General features: G+C 42.9%; 1 protein-coding gene across 2 annotated transcripts in view; it reads right to left on the bottom strand.

Moving 5' to 3' along the window:
* EPC2 (enhancer of polycomb homolog 2) overlaps positions 1–22,460 on the bottom strand; it is a 34,791-nt gene that overhangs the window by 11,129 nt on the left and 1,202 nt on the right. The window contains exons 2-9 of one of the 2 annotated variants that reach the window (XM_033064910.1): positions 11,894–12,053; positions 6,762–6,907; positions 4,377–4,583; positions 2,401–2,549; positions 2,053–2,185; positions 980–1,171; positions 665–754; positions 68–213 (exon numbers count right to left, since the gene is read on the bottom strand). In XM_033064910.1, the coding sequence (XP_032920801.1) occupies positions 68–213; positions 665–754; positions 980–1,171; positions 2,053–2,185; positions 2,401–2,549; positions 4,377–4,583; positions 6,762–6,907; positions 11,894–12,053 (1,223 nt within the window). The remainder of the gene's footprint in view (positions 1–67; positions 214–664; positions 755–979; positions 1,172–2,052; positions 2,186–2,400; positions 2,550–4,376; positions 4,584–6,761; positions 6,908–11,893; positions 12,054–22,460) is intronic. The other variant, XM_033064911.1, reaches the window with a different exon arrangement.

The following is a 22,460-nucleotide window of genomic DNA, read 5'->3' as shown; positions in this document are numbered from 1 at the left end:
ATCATCTCTTCTTAATGCTTTTATCCTTGGAAGGGGAAGGAAGAATTAAAAAATAACCCAACTGTACCTTCCACCCCTGCCAATCCTCCTCCTTGCAAATCCTATACACCTCCTTGGGATTGTAAGGGTTGTAAGGCAATGCCTGAACCTCAGTTTGTCCAATTCTGCCAACTCGGGGCCTTCGTACGAAGGATTCGTTTGGTCCAAACGAGGCTGGGAAGAGAGAAAAGGAAATTTTTTACTCAAATGGTTATCATGCACAGGCTCCAGGACAGAGCATGTGGTTTATGAGTTATCCAATAACAGCTTCAGTAGTTAAATAATAAACTCTTAACGTTTAGGTCTTTAATACTCTGCTTCTAACAGCAATGGAAAAAATGAAAACAGAAGTTTTCAGTCATCTCAACATCTTTTGGCAAGGGAATTAACCCACAGGCTTAAGGGAAAATGGAAGGAGGATGAATTCCAAGCAAGTGGGAAGTTCAGCTTGGACCCTTCAGAGCCAAGCAGAAAAGGGGATGTTCCTGCAACTGTCTTTGGACAAAGCAGCAGAGCTTTGGTGGTGAGAGTGGGAACAGAAGTCCAACATTAACACTGTGCCAGCCTGAATTTAAAGAAACCACCACTAAAGCCAACAGCACAGCACAACACTGCATATTCTTACAGCATAATACTGGCATCCTGCTCTTCTCCTGAAAGCACAAGGTCCATCAGGATCGTTTTCTTCTTCTGCTTCTGACATTGGTGAGGGTACCTGGACCAGAAAACAACATCATTCAATGTGTGTCATTGCATTTATTATAAATGTTTGTGTTTATGTAACATGAACTGCCATGTTTATACAGCAAAGCACAGCTTGGATGGAAAATTCAGTTTATACAAGGAGTTTTTAAATCTATTCAGAGATTGGATGAGCAGACTGTGAAATGGCAGCTCAGTGGAATTTCTGCCTTGTGCACACTGAGATTTTGGTGCTTACCTGTGGGAACTCATCCTCATCAGAGCTGTGGAAGTCGTACTGTTTGATGTCACTCTTGCTGAGCACAGGCAGGGGCTCAGCCAGGGGCTGAGGGGTCACCACACACTCCAGCTTGGGCTTCTTCAGGTATTTCTTCTTCTGCCGGACAACATCGGCCACCTCCTCCTTCAGAGAGGAGTGGTGAGGGTGCTGCTGGGGAAAAACAAACACAAAACTCTAACAACTAAAGCAGGAGAAAACTTCAGCACTTCTAGGTAAGACTGCTTGTCTTCCAAAAGCTCTGTAGATATTTGAGACACATCATGCAAAATTTACTGAATGCATCCAAGCCCAGAACTGTTCCCCTGATTGTTTTTGCAGGTATTTATTAATGATCAGAGAGCTCTCAAGCCATGAGAGGCTCCTCACTCTGCACTCCACTCAGAGGATTGTCATTGAAATTCCTCTTCCAATTATTTCCTGAGACCTCATTTTTCCCTGGCACTTTCAATTTGCTGAACTGCTCGGACATGTTCAAAAGAAACAATTTAATTTGTTTCCTGTTTCTCACAGAGCTGACACTTTTGAACAGATGTGATGGCATTTGGGTTTGGCTATTTAAGATTTTTCTCACACAAACCCTCTGCAGTGAGCAATTCCATCGATATTGAACTGTCCACTTGAACACAAATGTTATTAAACTTCAAAGCTCCCATTTGAAAAGATGATTTCACTTGCAAAATTCTCCATTTGAAAGAGAAGCACCAGTGTGGCTTTAAGTGTTTAAATTCCCCCTGAATTAACACTCATCAATAACAGCCTGAGTGAAATAACTGCAGGAGTTTGTCTTGGGAAGCAGAGGAGCAGTGAGGAATGCCAGAATTCCTGGAGAACCAGGCATGCCGGCATTTCTGGGGAATTCTGGCACCACTAGGTGTCGCAGGTGCTAAATACAAATTTCCACAGGTCTGCAACTCCCAGCCTCACCCCCAAGCATTTTAACTCTAACATTTCAGGTTATTTCTTCAAACACAGTGAAGGTCCCAAGGGAATGATGATCTCAGGGACAACAGGGAAAAAAAAATAAATCTTACCTTAACTTTACATTCTTGAACTTTGTGGTGGTTCCCATTGTGGAGAGATGATGGAGTTGTGCCCATGTCTTTTTCAGGTCTGTTCAGCTTCACTTCATTGAGGATTTCACCTCCATAATCACCCAGATGGTACCTGAAAAAAAAAAACAGGATTAAAATTATAGAGCTGCATTTCCACTGGGAAATGTCTTAGAATTGTCCACACAAACCCCTTCTCCTTTAATTTCTGAAGTTTATGAAATTATGAGAGATGATTTCAAAACCATTTAATGAAAATTTAAAACCTTGGTATTTATTTCATCTGGAATTTCAATTGATTTTATTTATTTCTTTAATCTGGAATTTTACCTTTTCTCCACAACTTCCAACGTTAAATGCAACAGCTCCCGTTTTGTTTTCTCTCTCCTCTTAATCATCTCCAGAATTGTTATGGCTCTGCTAAACTCCCTCCTTAATTTCAACATCTTCTCATAAGATGCTTCATCGTTCTTTCGGTTCTGTTCAGAGATGAAAACAAATTTTTAGTCAAAAGCAAAAGCCATGAGGCACAAACTGCAAAAATAAAGTTATATAATGCTGCTGCAAACGAGGCTCATGAGGACACTCCAAAGCAGCTTTTCCTAAAGCAGATCCCACTTGGCAAACAAAGGCACAAAAAGCAAACAAACCCAGTTTTAAGAGTAAGCTGAGAAGGATTTTTCAGCCATTTCCCTCCATGTTTTGCTCAGATTCCAGATCAGCCCAGTGCAAGTTTGTCAGAACAAGGAATTCAAGCCCACCTTGATGCCACACACAGTAAGGCTGTGCAGGTGTACAAAGCAAACTGATCACAGATTTCCTGGTTTAAATCATTCCATGCTACAAACACAAAACTGAGAAATTGTTTCCCCTTTTCCCACAGAAGGGGAAGCTTCCAACCCAGCAGGTTGTTTGTGTTGCTCTGAGTTTCAGCTCAAAAAATGAACAGACAGTAAATTGTCCCCTGCAAGATCACACAGAATTCACAGAATTTTGGGTTGGAAGAGACCTTCAAGATCAGCAAGTCCAACCCAGCCCTAACATCTCAACCAGACCATGGCACCAAGTGCCACATCCAGGGATGGTGACTCCACCACCTCCATTCCAGTGTTTTACCACTCTGTGAAAAACTTTTTTCTAATGTCCAACCTGTATCAGCTTGAGGCTGTGTGCTCTGGTTCTGCCAGTGCTGCCTGGAGAAGAGACCAACCCCAGCTGAGTACCAAAACCTTTCAGGGAATGTACAGAGTGATGAGGTCACCCCTGAGTCTCCTCTTCTCCAGGATAACAACCCCAGCTCCCTCAGCCCTTCCTCACAGGGTTTGTGTTCCAGCCCCTCACAGGTTTGTGTTCCAAACCCCTCACAGGTTTGTGTTCCAGCCCCTCACAGGTTTGTGTTCTAGCACTCACAGGTTTGTGTTCCAGCCCCTCACAGGTTTGTGTTCCAGCACTCACAGGTTTGTGTTCCAGCCCCTCACAGGTTTGTGTTCTAGCACTCACAGGTTTGTGTTCCAGCCCCTCACAGGTTTGTGTTCCAGCCCCTCACAGGTTTGTGTTCCAGCACTCACAGGTTTGTGTTCCAGCCCCTCACAGGGTTTGTGTTCCAGCCCCTCACAGGTTTGTGTTCCAGCCCCTCACAGGTTTGTGTTCCAGCCCCTCACAGGGTTTGTGTTCCAGCCCCTCACAGGTTTGTGTTCCAGCCCCTCACAGGGTTTGTGTTCCAGCCCCTCACAGGTTTGTGTTCCAGACCCCTCACAGGTTTGTGTTCCAGCCCCTCACAGGTTTGTGTTCCAGCCCCTCCCCAGCCTTGTTGCCTCCTCTGGACACACTCAAGTGTCTCAAGGGGCGCAGAACTGGACACAGCACTCAAGGTGTGGCCTCACCAGTGCTGAGTCCAGGGGCACAATGACCTCCCTGCTCCTGCTGGCCACACCATTCCTGGTCCAGGCCAGGAGCCATTGGCCTTTTGGTCACCTGGGCACACTGCTGGCTCAGGTCCCTTTGTGCCTGGGCACTGTCCAGCCACACCATCCCCAGCCTGTAACACTGCAGGGGTTGTTGTGGCCAAAGTGCAGAACTCAGCACTTGGACTTGTTAATCCTCATCCTATTGGACTCTGCCCATCCATCCAACCATTCCAAATGTCTCTGCAGAGCCCTCCTCCCTTCCAACAGATCAACACACTCCCAGCTCAGTGTCACCTGCAAATTTCCTAATGAAACACTCAGAAGATCCCGGCCAGGGATCCAAATGACCCCTCCCAAGGCAGAAATGTAAAACCCCAGCAGCAGAGTGTGCCAAGTCACCTTTCTGGTCTGCATCTTCTCAGTCCTCCTGCGGAAGGCCACGTAGGGGTCGTTGTTGGTGGAGCCATCCCTCTTCTCCTGCTTGATCTGGGGGATGAGGGAGGGCCCCCGGCAGTTCTTGCGCTTCCTCACCCAGTAGTCATAGACAGCCTTGATCAGGTAATCGTCCTCATTCAGCAGCAGTTTGGCTTCCTGAAGGGTCACAAGCTGCAGGGAACAGGGAAAAGCTGCACTTGGGATGGGGGTGCAGGGAAAGCCAGCACACACTCACACCAACTGGGCACTCTGTGGATAAACTTTGGTATTTTCCAGCACCACAGGACAGGGATGAAAAAATATCGATGGAAATTGAAGCCACCAGTTGTTCTTCCTAAGTTAAGAGTTCCCAATTTTTCTGAACCAGCTCCAATGGTCTAGAACTTCACCAGTTTTTCATTAAATCTGAATACACTTTGAAACAACTACAAGCATAGGCTAGAAAGAACTTACTACAGTCTGCAGGTCATGATTTGGGAATCACTTTAATCTGACTATTTTTTCCTAAAAAAAAAAAAAAAAATGTTTCTTATTGATTAACCTTTATTAATGTGTAATTCTTTCCAATTGAATGTTGATGCCCCTAGAAATGAATTTACTTCTTAATTATTTCCCTCCCAAACATTTACTTTGTGATGGAACAGGACAATGCCCATCCCTTTTATTCCAGCCTGGAGACACAAAGCTGTTCACTTGTTTGCTAAGTTATTTCAGTAGGTGGTAGTTCTACACAGGTCATTTAAAGATAAAAATTAAATCTAGGTTCAGCTTTTTATATGGAAATAAAAGCAAAAGTATCTCTAAACAGTACCTTAGTTTAACAGGCTCATATCATCTTCAACCCATTCATTAAATAAAAAGAAAATAGTCCCTCTAGAACTGCTTAAGAAGAAGGCTGCACTTCATCTGCCCCATCATTTGAAAAATATCAACTAAACAACTTAATTTGCACCTTTACAAAGTGTCAAACTTAAATCCTGTCCCTACGTTAGGAGAAGCAAAAAAAGGAAACAACACATTTTGGAAATGTAAGGAAATCCTAAATGTAACCATGGCTACTCTGCAAGTGTTAATTCCAGGCAGAGCAGAATAAAACCTTTGCAATTTATGGTAGAATTAGAAAAGCACTCAACTGCTTTTTCAAAAAAGGAACAAACATTGCTTAGAAATCATTTCAGTTTTGTCTTTTGCTCCCTTTTTTCCATTAACATATTTCTTATAAAAAAAAAAATCAACTCTGCCTTGAGTGCAGAGCTGGGAAAGTGAAGCTGAGCCTGTGTGCATGCAGAGTCCTTGTACTCCCTGCTTAAAGCAGAACACCCAGGAGGGAAGGAATTCCCAACAACATCCTTGAATATTCCAGAAGTAAATTGGGAACTGGGAGGCAGCACTCAAACCCAGCAGCCACTTCCCCTCCTCCAAGAACCTGCAAGAGCTGCTTGCATTTACAGATAAAAATCTGTATTCTTCGAACACTTCATTTTTGAAAAGAATCTTCAAATTTTAACTTCACTGCTGCAGCAAAGAAAGGTGACATCAGCAGCAGAAGGATGAATATTGCCATGAGAAGTGATCACCAGAATGGCCTGAATGAAAGCCAGGAGTGTCTTTATCAAGAACATGTTCAACAAGTACCATCCAATGTATTCCCTCTTTTTCCATTCATTCCCATTTTTTTAGCACAGTAAGAAACCTCTGCCTCTGTGAATTTGCTCTAAGGTGGAGAAGAATACAATATTAATAAAATATTTTGACCTTTTAACAGCCAGCACTGAACTAAATCAGGTTAAGGAACTGAGGCATGGATCCCACAAAGGATTTTCACTCCCACCAAAGCCTCATCTCACTGGGAAATAATTCCACCTGTTTCAAACCTGACTTGCACAAACTGAGCCCTCAAGTGCAGTTTTGCAGTGAATATTTTGGGCTGTAAGACCCTTCTGCAGACACTGCCCTCCTGGAACACCTCAGGATCTGACTTAACACTGGTTAATTCACTGTCTGTGTTTCTAACCCTCAAGTCCATGTCCAGCAGAAACAAGTGTAAGAAATTTGAATTCTCTGATGTTTATAACCATTTCTGTACCTGCTGATCATCACAAGCTTGTTCCATACCCACAGTGGTAAAACAAGCTGTGTGTCTCTAACACACTGTGGGTAAGAATTAAAATTTCCCCAAAAGCTCCTTCCCCACCAGTTTTATCTGAAGTTACACTACTGACACAAGGTGATTTCTGTGGTTCTGCAGATTCACAAACACACTTCTGCCAGCAGGAAATAAAACCAAGCACCCACCCAGAACCAAACCCCAGGAAAGCAAAACCTCTCAGTGATTTTTTCACACCATACCTGACTAGAACTGGCTTTTTCAAGTCTGTCAACCATTATTTCAAACTGCAGTGGCTTGATTTCCATCTTCCTGTTCAGCCTGTTCAGAAGGGTCTCATCCTCAGAGTCCATATCATAATCTGGCTGTTCATTGTCCAGATTAAAGGCTGGAACACAAGAAATTGAAATGCTGGGTAAGTGACACACTCTGGACACACATCAGGAATCAGAAGTGAGTGAGAAAAATCCAGACCAGCCTCTCTCTGCCAGAACACTTTTTTTATGTTAAAAGTACAACTTGCTTGTCTCCATCTTCCAATGTGAAAGGAATCCAAGAAATTTCATTTTCAGTGACTTGAAGGGGTGATAGCACAGAAACTTTAATGCATCTTTGCAAAACAAGAGCCCTGATACAATACAGGTCCTCCAGAATATCATGGTAAAATAAGAACTATTTTCCATCAAATTCCAGACTTGGAGAAAAAGCTTTTACACTGAAGTTCCAATATAATTTCTGTTGCCCATTTTGAAACAGCACACCAAACCTAAAGTGTTAAAATATTTAACAGACTGAACTTTTTCTTGTTTTATGTAGTTGTAGAAATCCTGTACCAATCCTGTGGGAATTGTTACTTTTCCAAAACCACCTCAGCTGTGGATGTAGAGTCTGACAATTCCTTCAGGCTCTCTCAGTTCTCAGCAAAGCTCATGTCTTTATTACTAATTGTGCTAATTAGTTCCCATACTTGACAAAGTTATTGGCCCTAAAAAAGCAGAAGGAAGTTCTCATTCAGGTAACACAGCAGAAATAAAATTTTACAACAAATAGGAGTAAATTGCAGATGACAGTAAGAGCTGTTAATAGAAACATTAATTGTACACCTCATAAAACCCTGAAGGGGTGACACATCAGGTACAACACTCCCAGTAATTCAATCAGCACTGGAATAACAGCAGCTAATAGTCCTGATGAAATACTTTCTATTCTTAATAGACAAACAGCACTATCTTATCTCCACTTGTGGCTACACCAAGTGCTAATTTAAAAACCTCTGCTACTGAGAGCACCTTAAACCAAAAACTTGGCAAACCAGGAGCAAAAGAAAACCACAAAAAACCTTTAAAACAAATCCCAGTATTTCCCTCTCACAGGCAGGTGGTCCTTCCACATCTCAGCCTTGCCTAACATCACTCTCTCTGTGACCCAGTGCAATAAATGAGCAATAAATAAACCACCACCAGCACTTATTTATGCATTTATTTATTCAGGCACAGAAACTGGGAAGGGCTAAAAAGCAGCTCCTCAGCATCTTCAGCTCAAGCTGGTCCCTCTCAGAGGAGACACTGCCCAACTGTACCCACTGTGACCAGAGCACAGGGCCACAAGAGTTCTCTGACCTGCCACACACTGCAACAATTTATTTGAGGAGAAATTAATAACAGGCTGTAACCATGTGTCAGAATCTGCTGGCAATATTAATTCAGTAACGCAAGTTGCATGGCAAGTTTATTTAAGACGCTGTCACTGGGCATGTGACCAAGAGCTCTCCAACAATTAACTGCAAACTGCAGCTTTCAACATCACAGCTGCCTCCCCAGCAGATCACTGCTCACATGTGCACTGAAAACCATTCAAGCCCACAAAAAGCTTGTTTGCCCTCAGGCAGATGTTGGTGTCACATCAGAAAAGATGTCAGCCTATTGCCTGGCAGTAGATAATTCAATAATCCCCTCTGGACAAAGTGTTTCCAGCCAGTTTTTCCAAGCTAGAATATCAGTGAGCAGGGCAGATGTGATGCAGTTCACCTGTAAATTGTGAGCAGTGCCAGTAACCTTCCCTTCATTTCCACAATGGGAAAAGAAGAGTCACTAAAAGGTCATGAACCATCCATCTTCCAGAATAAAATCAGGATCAAGGGAGATGCAACCAGGAAAAAGAGGAAAAAAAACCCCCAACCACTCCATCAAAAAGTATTTTAAAACACCAATGACCTCAGGAACACACTGTGGATATCAGTGCTGGTCTCCAGGAGGGAAGGCAGGACATTCCCAGCACCTCAGCTGGAAGCAGGGCTCCCTCCCCCTCTCTGCTCACTATTTTAATCAATATTCAAGATGATAAAAGGCATCCAACAGGATCACCACACATCAAACAAATGTAGCCTCATTTTCTGACACAGCCCCCATCATTCCTGTGAGCACAGCAGCAGTCCTTGTCACAGATCCCACCTCTCATGCTTTTCTGTCATCAGCAATGTTCTGTTGTTGTGGTAGAGGGGGGGTTTGCAGGTTAATGACACTGAGGGGATGGAAGCAGCACCTGCTTCAGGGCAGGCAGGATGGCCACAGACTCTCAGCAGCCTGGGGAGGTGTGAGGGGCTCAGGAAATGGTTTATCCACCCAAAGCTGGCTTGTCCCACTGGGACACCCATGGAAGTGCTCTCCTCCCTGATGTTCATTTGCCACTCCTCAAAACACTTCCAGCAACATCCTTAATTACCAGTTTCCTTCTTCCCCCAAGCACTGAGTGAACTGAAATTGTTCCAGAAAAAGCCATTTTTCACCCTGGAGCTGGCCTGCAGTGTGGCAGCTCCCTGGCTCCCAGAGCCATCACAAGACCCAGGTGTTTATGTGCCATGGATGGAATCATCCATCACTCCCTGCCCTGGCAGTGGGGAGCTGCCCTGCAGGAGAACCAGCCCACATGGACACCTCCTGCTAAATCCTGGGGCATTCTCCTGACTCAGCATGAATCCAGCCTTTCTCCTCCAGAATATCTGCTTTTCTACAGGGCACTGTCACACAGGCCCCAGTGACCCCAGTGGGAAGTTTCTCCAGGAATGCTCAGTGCTGCTGCAAACACAACATCCCAGTGACCCCAGTGGGAAGTTTCTCCAGGAATGCTCATTGCTGCTGCAAACACAACATCCCAGTGACCCCAGTGGGAAGTTTCTCCAGGAATGCTCAGGATTCACTCATTGCTGCTGCAATCACAACATCCCAGTGACCCCAGTGGGAAGTTTCTCCAGGAATGCTCATTGCTGTTGCAAACACAATCCCAGTTCCACCCTGTGCCACTCCACCCACTCCCTGCAGCACCTGCCAGAGGGATTTGCTTTTTTGTTTACTCAAGCTCCCCTAGGAGCTGAGTTTATACCAACTCACACCAATGCAATTTGTTTCTCAGTGAAGTTCCACTGAACTGGTTTAACTTAACCAAATGAACTCATTTCATTGAGCTAACTAAATTAAGGCTGTGGTTCCACACTCACTGAGTTCCCAGAGCTCCCAGTGCCTTCCCTCCCCAGCAAACCACAGCCCTGCCACCCTCTGAGCCAACAGCAGCACCCAGGCAGCAAACTGAGAAATACAGAGGGACACCAAGAAATGAAAGATAAACTTTCTGCCAAAAAGTTCATTTTAAGGATGACTGCTCACTCCCCACTTAATAACAGCATTGTTTCATGGTTTCTGTGAGGGGACACTTGTTTTCCATCCCCTCAGCTCTAATTTAGGTCCAAGTTTACCAAGTTCATCTCTCCCTAATTATCAGTAATTTAAATGTATCTTTATGTTATTGATGTTACAAATATTATTTGGAAATTAGGAAGCATGCTGGAATAATTAGAATTGTTTAAGGTTTTTTCAGCTCAGTATCACCTGTGTTGTTGCAGGCTTCACAAAGAAATTAACTTTACTTTGCTTGGAACCACTGATCTAAATAAATGGCTGTAAAAAATCTTAAAAACTTAGGTTACCAGAATCCCAGCAAAACATAATTTGCCAGAAATACCCAGCAGTAAGTGTGGATTATACTATGTGTCCTGGCATTTTCCATCAGTTTACATAACTTCCCTGGCCAAAGTGGGTATTGCTGCAATTTGTGCTTTGAGCATTAAAACAGAATTTCTAAGCAGTTTATGTAGCATAAAGCTGCCTTGTATCACACCTACTCCATCCAGAATATGTGGGAAAAATTATCTTGGAGCAGTATCTGATATTTATCTTCAGCTCAAATACCTTCTGTAATTCTGTCCAGAAAGACTGTGAGTCTCAACAAGACAAAGAAAATTTTGGCACAATATATTGAACATTTTAGACATGTTTATTAACAGTATTCACAGTGTTTCTGGCAGTGTCCAACAAAGAACAGAATAAAATACATTCCTCCACCAGCAGCTCAGTTTCAGTTCACTCAGCCTGCCTTGCTTCCAAGCTTGTTTCTTTTATTAAGGAGAGAAAAATTCTTTTAGTTGATTTTCCCCATCACCTCTATGGTCTCTATTGCATCACAAAGGACCCTGAGCACATTATTTCTAAAATCTCCTATTTTGTAAATAAATGGAAAAACTGGGACACTTCACCACGCTGGTGGGAAATGATGCAAGAATTGAATCAAAGGTTTTGCTGCAAGGTAACTCCTGGGAGGAATCCAAGTGACCAAATGACCCCCTGAACCACATCCTGCAAAGGACAAACATCAACTGTGTGCCAAGGAACAACTGAACTGTGAAAGTGTCACTTGTCAACACAATAACAACCAAAAGAAGTGGCAGAATTAATCCACAGCCCACAAGTTTGGATTAATGAGATCCTGTAAGACACAAGCTAAGCTCATGCAGAATATTTTGTTTTATCTATAAAATAAACTCAGTTCTCTGCTGAAATGGAATTCCTCAGTTTTAGCCAAACTCAGAAGTGTCACCCAGAGCAGCCTGAACCCTGTGGCAGCACAGCTGCCCTGCCAGAACTCTACTGTGAGCAGCAGGACAATGATTTCACACAAAAACTCCTCTGGTTTATGGATCTGCACTGAGAGGGAACTCTGGAGTTCACAGGTGAGCAACACCCCCTCTCTCCTGCTCCAGCTATTCCTTCTCAGGACTAGGAAGGAAAAAAACACAACAAATGAGGCTGGATCAAAAATCCTGGAAACCCAAGAGCCAGGATGAGGCTCAGCACATGGACACAGCACCAGAAACAAACCCAGCAGCAAAACCTTCACCAGCACTGTCAATTCTTCCAGAATTTGAGAAGCCATTGGAATTCACATCTGTACATGGATTTCTGAGAACTCCCACCTCCTGACCACTGTGCCCTCCATGCCAAGGTTACTCAGGTGAAAAAGGAGAACCCCAAGGGTTTGCACTCACGTTGGATGTGAATGAACTGCTTTGGTTGCTTGAACTCTCCTTTGTACAAACGATTGTAGTAGTTGACATTGCTCTCTGCTTCAGGGACTGGGATAACCATGCTCTCCTTCTTTTCTCTGAAAACTTGCTGTGCTGAGATTGCCCGTTGCAAATGATGTTCCTGCAAGGGGAAAAGGGGAGAGGTGATTTCAGTATCAGTGGACAAAGTGCATATAAAGACAATCAGCCTCTTCTCCCGTTGTTTTCCTACAGGATAACAGAGTGGAGGCTTTGCTGGGTTTTAGAACAAGCAGGATGCTTGCTCCCAGGATGTGTTCTCCATCTTTTAGGGTGGGAATCTTAAAACTACAAACAGATGAAGAGAAGCCTTTGTTCAGACACAGCCCACACCTTCCACCAGACTGGGAAAAAGTCAAACACTGAAACTCCACTAAATAACTTCAGCAGAAAATTAGGGTTGGGGAAAGCCAAACCCACCCAAACCTGTCAGAAAGAAAATGTATGTAAGATCAGGCCTTTAAAGTCAAAGGAACTGCAAATTTCATCATTCCTGTCTATCCAGCAATCCTCACTGGCCTGCTTTTAGAAGTTCAGCAAGTTAAGAACAATAGGAAGAAGAGTTCTCACAGAATAACACCAGAAAAGCAAGGACTCCCCAAACAGGTATCACTTCATTTTATTCTTATGGGACAAAAGTCACAAATTCCACAGGATCACTTCAGGTGAAAGAGAGATCATAATAAATGCAGCAGTTTAAAGATTTTTTTTTCTCCACATAATTTTATAGCTAATTTATTAGTTAACTCAGTGACAACCATCCACTGTTGCAAGTCAGAGCTAAGCTGTAACTTCCCTCTTGAAACACTTTTCATGTTAAATTTTAAAATTTAACCCACTAAAAACTGTCTCATGCTAAGACAGCAAGGCCAGGCTGCCTTTGTGTGTCCAGGACAGTGACATTCCTCACCAGGCCACATCTCAGACCCTTGGGGAAAATGAAATCCCAACTTCTCCAAATCCAATATAACTGAGCAAAGCACAACCTCCAGCACATGCTGTTGGAACAGGAGTGAAGGTTTCATTCTGCTTTTACTGTTCCTCCCCACAGTTTCCCAGATTTGAGGGGAGGGAGGATGGGCAGAATATCCACTGGGAATCCAAGCTCAGCTCTGTCACAGATCCATGGGAGCTCACTCAGCCTGTTGCAGGTTGTCCCCAGCCACTCCCACACAGGCACTGCTGGGAAAAGCTCTTGTTTGAGCAGGAGAAAACACACATACAAACCGAGCTTTGCTGCTCTGGGTGCCCCTCCCCACGGTTCACACTCCCAAGAGGCCAGGACCAACAGCAGCAATGGGAAGGTGCCAGCATTCCAGGGCCTGGCTGGCACTGCAGCCTGGCACACAGGGCTGCCTGCCACTCACACACCCTGTTACCCACTTGGAAATTCTCTCAAGAACAAGATTTCTTCCTCTTCAATTCTACAGAATGCTATTTTTAAAAAAGGGGGAGTGAAAGAAAACCCTTCTCAAATATTTAATAAATGATCTCCTTTTAATTGTTAAGATTTACACAGACACAAATAATGCAATTCCTGCAAAATCAGAGCAGCTTTGGGAATCTCCTGCAGCAGATGAAGCAACATTAAATCAATCAGGCTCCCAAGTGAGTGCTATTAGAATTAAGACAAGCATGCAATCCAATAGCTGCTGTGATGTGCCTGAGTTACTCCACACTGAGTAAATCTGTCATTTCACCATTAAAACGTGGCTTGGAGAGCTTGGCAGTGCTGAGTAATTCAAGTGCACAAAAATGGATTCATTACTGGGCTGCTTTCAACTGCTGTCCCTGGAGCTGTGTACCAACAGCACAGAGTTAAAGGAGGGTTTGATCTGTCCAAAACTCACAGCACCTTTTGGTTGTGCAGCCATTCAAGGGTAATTGAGATGAGGAATTGAGGTTCTCAGGGTTGGAACACTGCAGTGAGCACACACACAGTTCCAAGGAAGGCTGACAATAGGTGCTAGGACTCATTTCACTAGAAAAAGCCTTGGAGCAGAGCACAGCTTTCAAACAGACATTTCAGCACTCCTCAATCAAACAGCAGAGCTCCAAAACACTGAGATAAGCTGTGTCAATTTTAAAATTAGGGGGGAAAACCTCAAATCTTTCTGCTGGAACATTTCAACTTTAACTCCTGAAACAATTCTGTTTAAACAAATTTTTTTATATGAAAGCTGGGCTAATTAAATGAATTTATTAAACCTGAAGTGTTTTTCCAGATAGATTTATTACCAATACAACTTTTGGCCTAGTTTTCACTTTTTTCTTATGGTTTGGAAAGACACACAGTATTTTAAGCTCACACTTTGTTGTGCAGGAAGGCAGATCCAAAGGTCTTACACGAAATAAGGGAGCATTAGAGAACCAGTGATGACAGCAAACAGAACTGCTGCCATGGGAATAAAAAGGAGCCCCTGACAAAGAGTGATTACCCATTAATTCCTTAAAAAGCACTCTCCAGTATGAAGACAAAATTTCAAACAAACACAGCTTAGACTGGGCTATTTCTTCAACCAACAGTATTAGAGAGATGTAAATGTTTAGTGTGTGTAACCCTGCTGCCTGAACACTTCTACACATTAAACCAGAGCTGCTCTCTGAGCCCTCTGAGACACCCCAATCCTTCCTTCTATTTTTTCTCAGGAGGGAAAAACCCTAAAATTCCTGCAATCCTGGTATATAAAATATTCAGTTTTGGCTGCAGGCATTCAGAGCCAGCTGAGAGCAAGGAATCTTCACTTCCTTCACCTCACCATTCCCTTCATCCCTGAAACTCCACAGATCCCAGATTCTCCCTCAACTTTCTTCTCTACAAAAGAGTCCAACAAAAGGAATAGATCAACAGCTATTGATCCTATTAGCCTGAAGTTATTTCTGTTAAGCTTTAAGTGGAACATGATCAATACTGAATGGTACTTTTTAGATATTTTTCACCAATATCACAGAATCACAGAATGGTTTGGGTTGAAATCCTCTCATTCCAACCCCTGCCATGAGTGGGATGTCCCCCACTGCTCCTATTTCCTTTTATCCCAAAAACCAGAGCACTTGGACCCTACAGACCAGGCTGGGTTTTCCTTAATCTTTAAATCTCCTGTTGCCACCCTCAAGTAATCTCTGAGAAACAGACTTTATCAAACTTTCAATAACTGCAAGCTGAACAGCATTTCCACACTGAAAATTTCACCTTAAATATCAAACTCCAGTGAGCAATTCCATATTGGATACAAACCCTTAGACAAATTCAATCCTAAAGCTTTTTTATCTGTTTCCTTCTTCATTTCTTAAAACTACACCATACAAGCAAAGCTCCACCTCTTTGGGTTGTTTCACTGCTTTAACCCCACAGCTCTCCATACAAGTAGGATGGAAAAGTGAATTTATTAAAATAAGTTATTTCCAGGCCAACCTGGAGTCAGCTTTCCAATCTACCTGCACCAGGAACAGAATTAAAACAAAGAAAACAATTAAAATGTACCAAAGTCTAAATATTTCACTTGTTTGACATTATATTAAATTGTGAAATTTTAAAAAAGGTGGTTTTATCTTTAATACTGGGATTCAGAAGCTGGAAGTACAGAGCTGGAGTTGGAAATGTGCAGACTCATCTTGCAAAGTCTCAAGCACAGTGAGTAACACCTCTTGACAGCACTTCCAGAGAAAAGTGTCAGGAAGCTCAAAAGCTAATTTGGTCAGGAGCCTCCCTGCCTTGGAAAGCCTCAGCCCCATCTCCTCCCTCTCTGCACACAGACACTTTTTTTAGAGAAGATTCCCAAAAGTGTAAACTCCAGCAGCAGCTTTTGTTTTCTTGTGCAGTTAACCCTTTCAACTCCACTGAGTGTCTCTAAGGAGTTTCCAACACTCAGTGGAAGGAAGCTGGAGAAAACCCTCAAGAAAGAATGGAAAGGGATTGTGGAACCACTTCTCAGTTTCTTTTGGCCATATCAAATTTTTCCAACATGATACCCCCCACCCTTTCTTAAAAAAAAAAATAATCACAAGAACCACCTGCCCCACACTGGCCTTCCAGGCTGCTGAATTGTGATTACAGGTAAAAAAAAAAAATGTACCAAGGGTTGGCTGCTCTTACTGACCCAGGAAATAATGCAATTTCAACCATTCCATGTCAAATTGGACGTGAAACAACTGTGAGATATCCCAAATATCAGCCTGAATGGGACAGCAGTGATGCCTGAGAGCATGAGCAATCTCTCATCCCTGGAAATAATGATTATTCACTGTTTATGAACATATGGACACACAACTGTCACTGTCTATGAAATGTCAAAAACCCCACAGCAATTAAAACTCTGCATTTTAGAGCTACAATTATTTACACAATTCCCAGTCTACCAAACCATGAATACATACTAATTACTTAAAATCAAATTATGATTATAACAATAAATTGAATTATTTAAAAATCCTTTTGAAAAAAGCTGTTTGTGGCACTAGATGAAAAATTCCTGGTTACTGAAGAGTGGGATTATTTTTTTCCTAAAAAAGCTTTGTTACAAATAATATAACATGTAGTCCAAAGTGGGATACACTGGTATCACTCAGAAGGCAGAAAATGATTCCATTAAGGATTTTGATTATCCCAGTCAAAGCAGGATGGCAAAAATAGAAATATTTTAGAAATATTCTCATTTTTCATGCATTTTTAAAGGCTGAGACTCCCCACCTTTGCCTTTTACTAACCCAAACATCACCCCCAGAAGCCAAATTGTGTTGGGGGCTGGCTGCACACACCAACACCTCCTCGTGACCGTGAGTCACAGAAATCCTGGCAGCAGGGAGAGCTGCAAATTCTGCCAGCACCTCTCCTCTGCACTCTGCATTTCACCTCAGCCCAGGATTAACAGCCAGAGGTTTTATTTCATTGAGGTGTGTGCACCTACAGCAGGGAATTTGGATTTTACAGTTTTTAAACAAATGGTGTTTTTGTTGCCAAAGTGATGCTACCTGGAATACTGGAGAAACCACAGAGAAATCCCTGATTTTAGAATTAAAAACAATGTCAAAGATTGCTTGTAACTTAGGAAAAGGTTAGAGAAATTAAAACACATGTACAATAATTGATAGAAATCAACCCAAATATCTTTAACTCCAGCAACATAAATTACTTTTTTATTTTTACTTTCTGCAGTATCACTGTCTCCCTTAATTATCCAGAGACAGAGTGGTTTGTTTCCATCCAAGTCTGGCACAGGGAAGCACCGGGATGTTGTTTCAAAGTAAAACAGTTTGTTTTATGCAACACACACTGGTCTGAGATGCACCAAGTGTGAGTGCAGCCAGAGACACGGCACAAAGCTGAGAAAAACAAATTAGGAATTGCAATGTAAACAAGAGAAACGAGCACAGAAAGGGGGAGGAAGTGTTTGTGCTGGCTGAGAACTGCTCCGTGCATGAAGCACCCAGGGGACAGCAGCAAAAAGGAGATTATTGATATGGGAACTGATGGGAAAATGGCATTTTACCGACTGGGCAGAGCCTCACCAGGCAAGCTGAGCAAATCTTTAACTGAGGATGACACAAAAACATCCTGCAGAGAACAGTTCTGCCAATGGGGAGGGGCTGGGCACCCAAACTCGAGAGAGCAGAGGTGTAAATGTGTTAATCACAGTGAGAATTGCACTAAGGAAATCGGGGGAATTAAGAACTCTGATTTTTTTCTGCTGCAAATTTCTGCTGCTTCACATTTACAGCACTTCATCTGCCATGGACAGGGAGAGAATTTTATCCAACACCTTCATCCCCACTGTATTGTGATTATTATACATCAGCAATTAGGGATTTTAAAATAGCATATTCTCAAATACTTTATTTATTTGACTTGGAACTAGCCAACATTACTTTCAAAATTATGACAGTCTATATTGATAAAACTTTCAGTCTCACTAAATTATTCTTCCTACTTCTCAAACCCTTTTATACACAGGAATTCAGTTCAGGAATTCAGTCTTCTCTCCTTGATATAGAAACTTCAGTTCTACAACTGATCTTCAGCACCGCTGGCTTTTAGGATACCCAAAGTTTATGTAAATATTAAAAATGTTAATATTAATATGCAATATGTTAATATTGATATTTAATACGTTAATATTAATATGTAATGTGTTAATATGTAGATTATTAAATATGCTTCCGAAAATGGAAGTGTTGAATGATAAAGATGATATGGCATAAACAAAGCATTGTTTATTAGCCTTGTTGGCAAAATAAATTACAAATAACCTTTTGAACATCTAGCATCAGTCAAATTTATCTTTCTTACAAAAAACAGTTAAGAACACAGGTTACTGTAAGCAGCTTTAATGTCTGCTGATCCAAATTGTTCAAGCAGGACATTTCAACCGGTTTCAGTCAAAACAGAAACTGCACCAAGCTGCTTCCTGCTCAGTTCTGCCAAGCAGGAGCACTGGGAAATCCAAGGAAGCCCGAGCTGGTTTTTCCCAAGATTTCCTTAAACTGAAGGAAAAGGAAAGACTTGCCCGAGGAATCTGAGCCTGGAGCAGAGCAAGAGATTCCCCAGCGCTGTCCCGAGCTCTGCCAGGGATTCCCTCCTGCCGAGGAGCCCTTCCCAGCAGGGAAAGTTCTGCATAATGAGCCGAGGTGTGACTCAATTAACAGCTCCCATTGTGCTGCAGGGCCAGGGCACCCAAAGCTGCCGGGGCAGCTGTGCCAGCCCGGCTCGCTGACCCCGAGCAGCCTCTGGCCTGCAGCAAAAACTCGCCTTTATCTCAATTACCCGTGTGGAGTTAAGATAGCGCTGAACCATCTAACCCGGGGGTGACACCGCTTCTCCACCCCCACGGAAAGGAAGGATGATCTGCTGTCCCATCCTTTATCAAAACCCCAAAAAACAGTGTCCTCTCTACCTGCAGATCGCTTATTCTGGCTCAGCTCTGTCTTAAGAGCACTCGGAGATCGGTGACATTTGTCCCGGGCTAAGCTGATATCCCAAGCACTTGGGACAGGTTTGCTGATAGGTGTTAATGTGATAAGCCCTAATAAACTGCTCGTGAGGTGGAGACCGAAGAGCAAATCCTGCTGCTGTTTAACTTCAGCCACAACAAATGAAACTCAGTTTAAGAGCTCCCCGGTGCTCAGGGTGAATTCTGATTCACAGGTATCAAAGGGGACATTAAACAGGGACAGACATTCTGCAGGTGATGGCACAGCGAGGATAAAGGATAAAGCTGAGAACTGAAATAATGGCTGGGAAATGGAACTGAAATGTGCACTTGGGAGGGACATCCCTGCACAGGGCAGTGGGACTGGAGAGAGGGAGGGAGAAAAGATCAAGGTAGGGAAAGATCTCCCACAAAACTCTGAATAAAAATCACAAGGCAGCATTTCGCTGCCTAATGCCAAACATACTTCAGTAATCTCAGCAGTCTCCAAGTACTCCCCAAGTAAGTAAATAAATACAGGTGCTTAACTCTGACTGAGGAATAACTTACACTGGCAATTCTGTTTCCCAGCAGATAACCCAGTTGATTTTAGCCAAACAAACCCAATTCCTCTCCTTAGCAAAACTTGCAGCCTTCATTTCACCTGGTTTGGCATGGAAATGTAACCCTGGGAGTTTCTCACTTGGATTCCCATGCAGTCCTTCAGAGGGATTTCTGTTTTACAGAATATTTGCATGGCTGGAGCTGAAGTTATCCTCTGTTGACCTGCTGCTTTACTCACTGCTGTCTGGGTTTCTTTGTTCTACAAAGCCTCTCGTTTGTAAGGAACTCTGAGGGTTCAACCACAGGTTATGAATGCACAGCCCACACACAAACATCCAGTTCAGAGCAGGTTCTGTCCATGTGGGGAGTGATTTATGACTATTTGTGTTTTTAAACCCAGACCTGAGTGCATCAGGCAGCACCAGCTACTTCTGACCAGCAACTTAAGTAAATCCTCACACATTTGACACTCTCCCAGCTCTCTGTATCAGAGGGAAATACTCATTATGGATATTTTTTTGGGAAAATCAGGATTTGTGCAAAGCTAAAAGCTTCCTGCTTTGAGAAGAGAATGAAAAAGCTGTTCCAGGAGCATCACCAGCTCCAGGACACCTCAAAGCACCAAAGATGATGAGTACTTCAAATCCCAGTGTTAAAAAGAAACTAAATGAACCAAAAACTGAAAAAAAAATCAAGTTAAATACTTCCAGTCGAAATAATCAGAACTGAGCGTTGTAGTCAGTGATCAGAGAGGGCTCATGCCGAGGTGATCCCTAAGGGCTGGGAAGGAAAGTCCCTTCCCACGGGCACGGTGTCAGCATTTCTGCAGCGTCAAACCACGTCCTTATTGCCATTCCCGCACTTCTCCTCTCTTCCCTGGGGGCTGTGATGCCGTGCCAAGCTGAGGTGTAAATAAACGGGTGTTCAAACAAGGATTGAGATGAGGGCTCGCACAGCTCTGACCGGGATCCCCCATTCCCGGAGCATTTTCAGCTCGCTCACACCTCGGGTAAATTCACTTCCCGGAGCTTTCCGTGGGAACGTGCCTCATTACCAAGCAGGATTCCACCTCACCGTGTGCAGCTCAGCGATCTCCAGTACGAGGTATTCAAATAAAAACACACTAATGTGGTAAGAAACAAAACCAGGGCTTATCTGTTCTGCAACTTTCTCCCTTTCCAGTCACAACAATTCATTAGCATTAGGAAATACAAGTCTTACTCATCAGAAAAAAAAAACCCACAAGTGTCCCTGCTCAGTTTGTGAACTCCCAAAAGGACACCTTCCTGCTTCTGCTTACCAGGATTTCGTTCTCTCACGTGAGTTTAAAAACAAACCCACACAATTTTCTTCCTCAGGTTTAATTTAGAGTAAATTGTAAACATTTGTAACATAAACATGCTGCAGAAGAGAAACCTAATTTTTTCACAGCTGGAATCTCCAAGTGAGAGAAATGAGCTGCTGATTTGTGGATATAAATCTGTGAGATACTCCTACAGAAACAGTTCCAGAATATTCATCAAGAATAAATGGCCCAAAATCTGCACTTTTGTATGTACAAAAGATCAATCACCAACTAATGAAACCCCACTCCTGCACCAGCGAGGCTGGGCTGTGCAGAACAGGGCAGATTTGTCACTCAAGCGTTTTGAATCCTGCAAATCTGTAAATAATGATCATTTCCAGTGGGATAGATCCCAGAAGGTGCTGTCTGACCCCATGACACACCGGGCTACAAGACCTGGCTGGTGCCACCAAGGCTTCCCAGAGGGTGGAACACGAGGTTTGTGGCTCTGAACGGCAAATTGGAAACAGCAGCCACCCCGAGGCTTCACACAACTTTCACTCGGGGGAAAAAAGGCCTTGAGATACCCTAGAAATTGAGGTGGCAGAAATGAGTGTGCAGAGATTTCTCCCTCCAAAAAGTCCCTTTCAAAATACATCAAATCAATCACAGCAGAATTTGCTATCAATTAAAGCTGTTGAGGTATTTCTAGTGATATTTAACTACTGTCACCCACAACAGCTGTTCCTAGAAGGGTTTTCTTATCATTTTTTAAAAAAAGTCTAATTAAGAATTATCTGTGCTACACTGAGAAGGACAAGCCATGAATGAAACCATCACCACATGGCAATAATCTGAACAATCTAAGAATAGCACTTTATAATCTTGCCTGGCTGATGCATCTCGCACTATGTTTATATATTGCTTCAGTCATTTCATTTTGAGACTATTACATAATATATCAAACAGAGCCACATGTCAGGCCAGAGAAAACAAACCTCACTCTCACAGAAAAACAACTTTTCAGGACAATGCTAAAGTAGTTTTATTGAAGTATAAATCTAATCTTCTCAATCATTTAAGCAGCCCATAAGCAGCTTGTTTGTTTGAACTCCTACAGCAATTTTCCATTAACAACTTTATTTTAAACATGATTTATCAAAATAACAGCATTGTTAAAGAATTAATTTAAATATTAAATACTAACACAGCACTGCAAGATTGACTTTTGAAGGTGAGAAAACCAAATTAATCTCCAATATTGCTTCATTAGTACTCCAGTGCTGTTCCTTTTAACTACAATCCCAGCTTCTAGCAGAGTTACTCTTGGGGAATTCCTGAAGTTTCGATCACAGTGTATCACACACAGTAAATTAAAAAATAAAAGCCCATCATGATAAGACAGAGGATTCCTTTTAATGCCACCAGTCAGGTGAGGAAAGGCAAGGAGGAAAGCACGGAGCCTCCTTTGACAGCTGTAACCTCGGAAAAGCCAATCCACAGGCACAGAGCTTTGGCTGAGGCGGAGACACGGATTCATTGAGGAAATTCTGGAGGGTGCATTTACTATCGGCTCTGCAAGTACAGACACATCAGGCGACAGCCTCTGTCTGAGCTTACACAACTCCCAGGAGCACAAAATAAACCTTACTCTTACAGAAAAGTGTCTGAAGCTCAGCAAGACAAAGCCGTACGTTCGGAGGACAGCAGAACCGCGGGCAAACCTTGTCAAAGCTGTCCTGCTGCTCACCAAAAC

Source organism: Catharus ustulatus, chromosome 7, assembly GCF_009819885.2.
Source record: "Catharus ustulatus isolate bCatUst1 chromosome 7, bCatUst1.pri.v2, whole genome shotgun sequence".
NCBI lineage: Eukaryota > Metazoa > Chordata > Aves > Passeriformes > Turdidae > Catharus > Catharus ustulatus.
The sequence above is the reverse complement of the archived record's forward strand: the minus strand, read 5'-3'. Positions and strand labels throughout refer to the sequence as shown.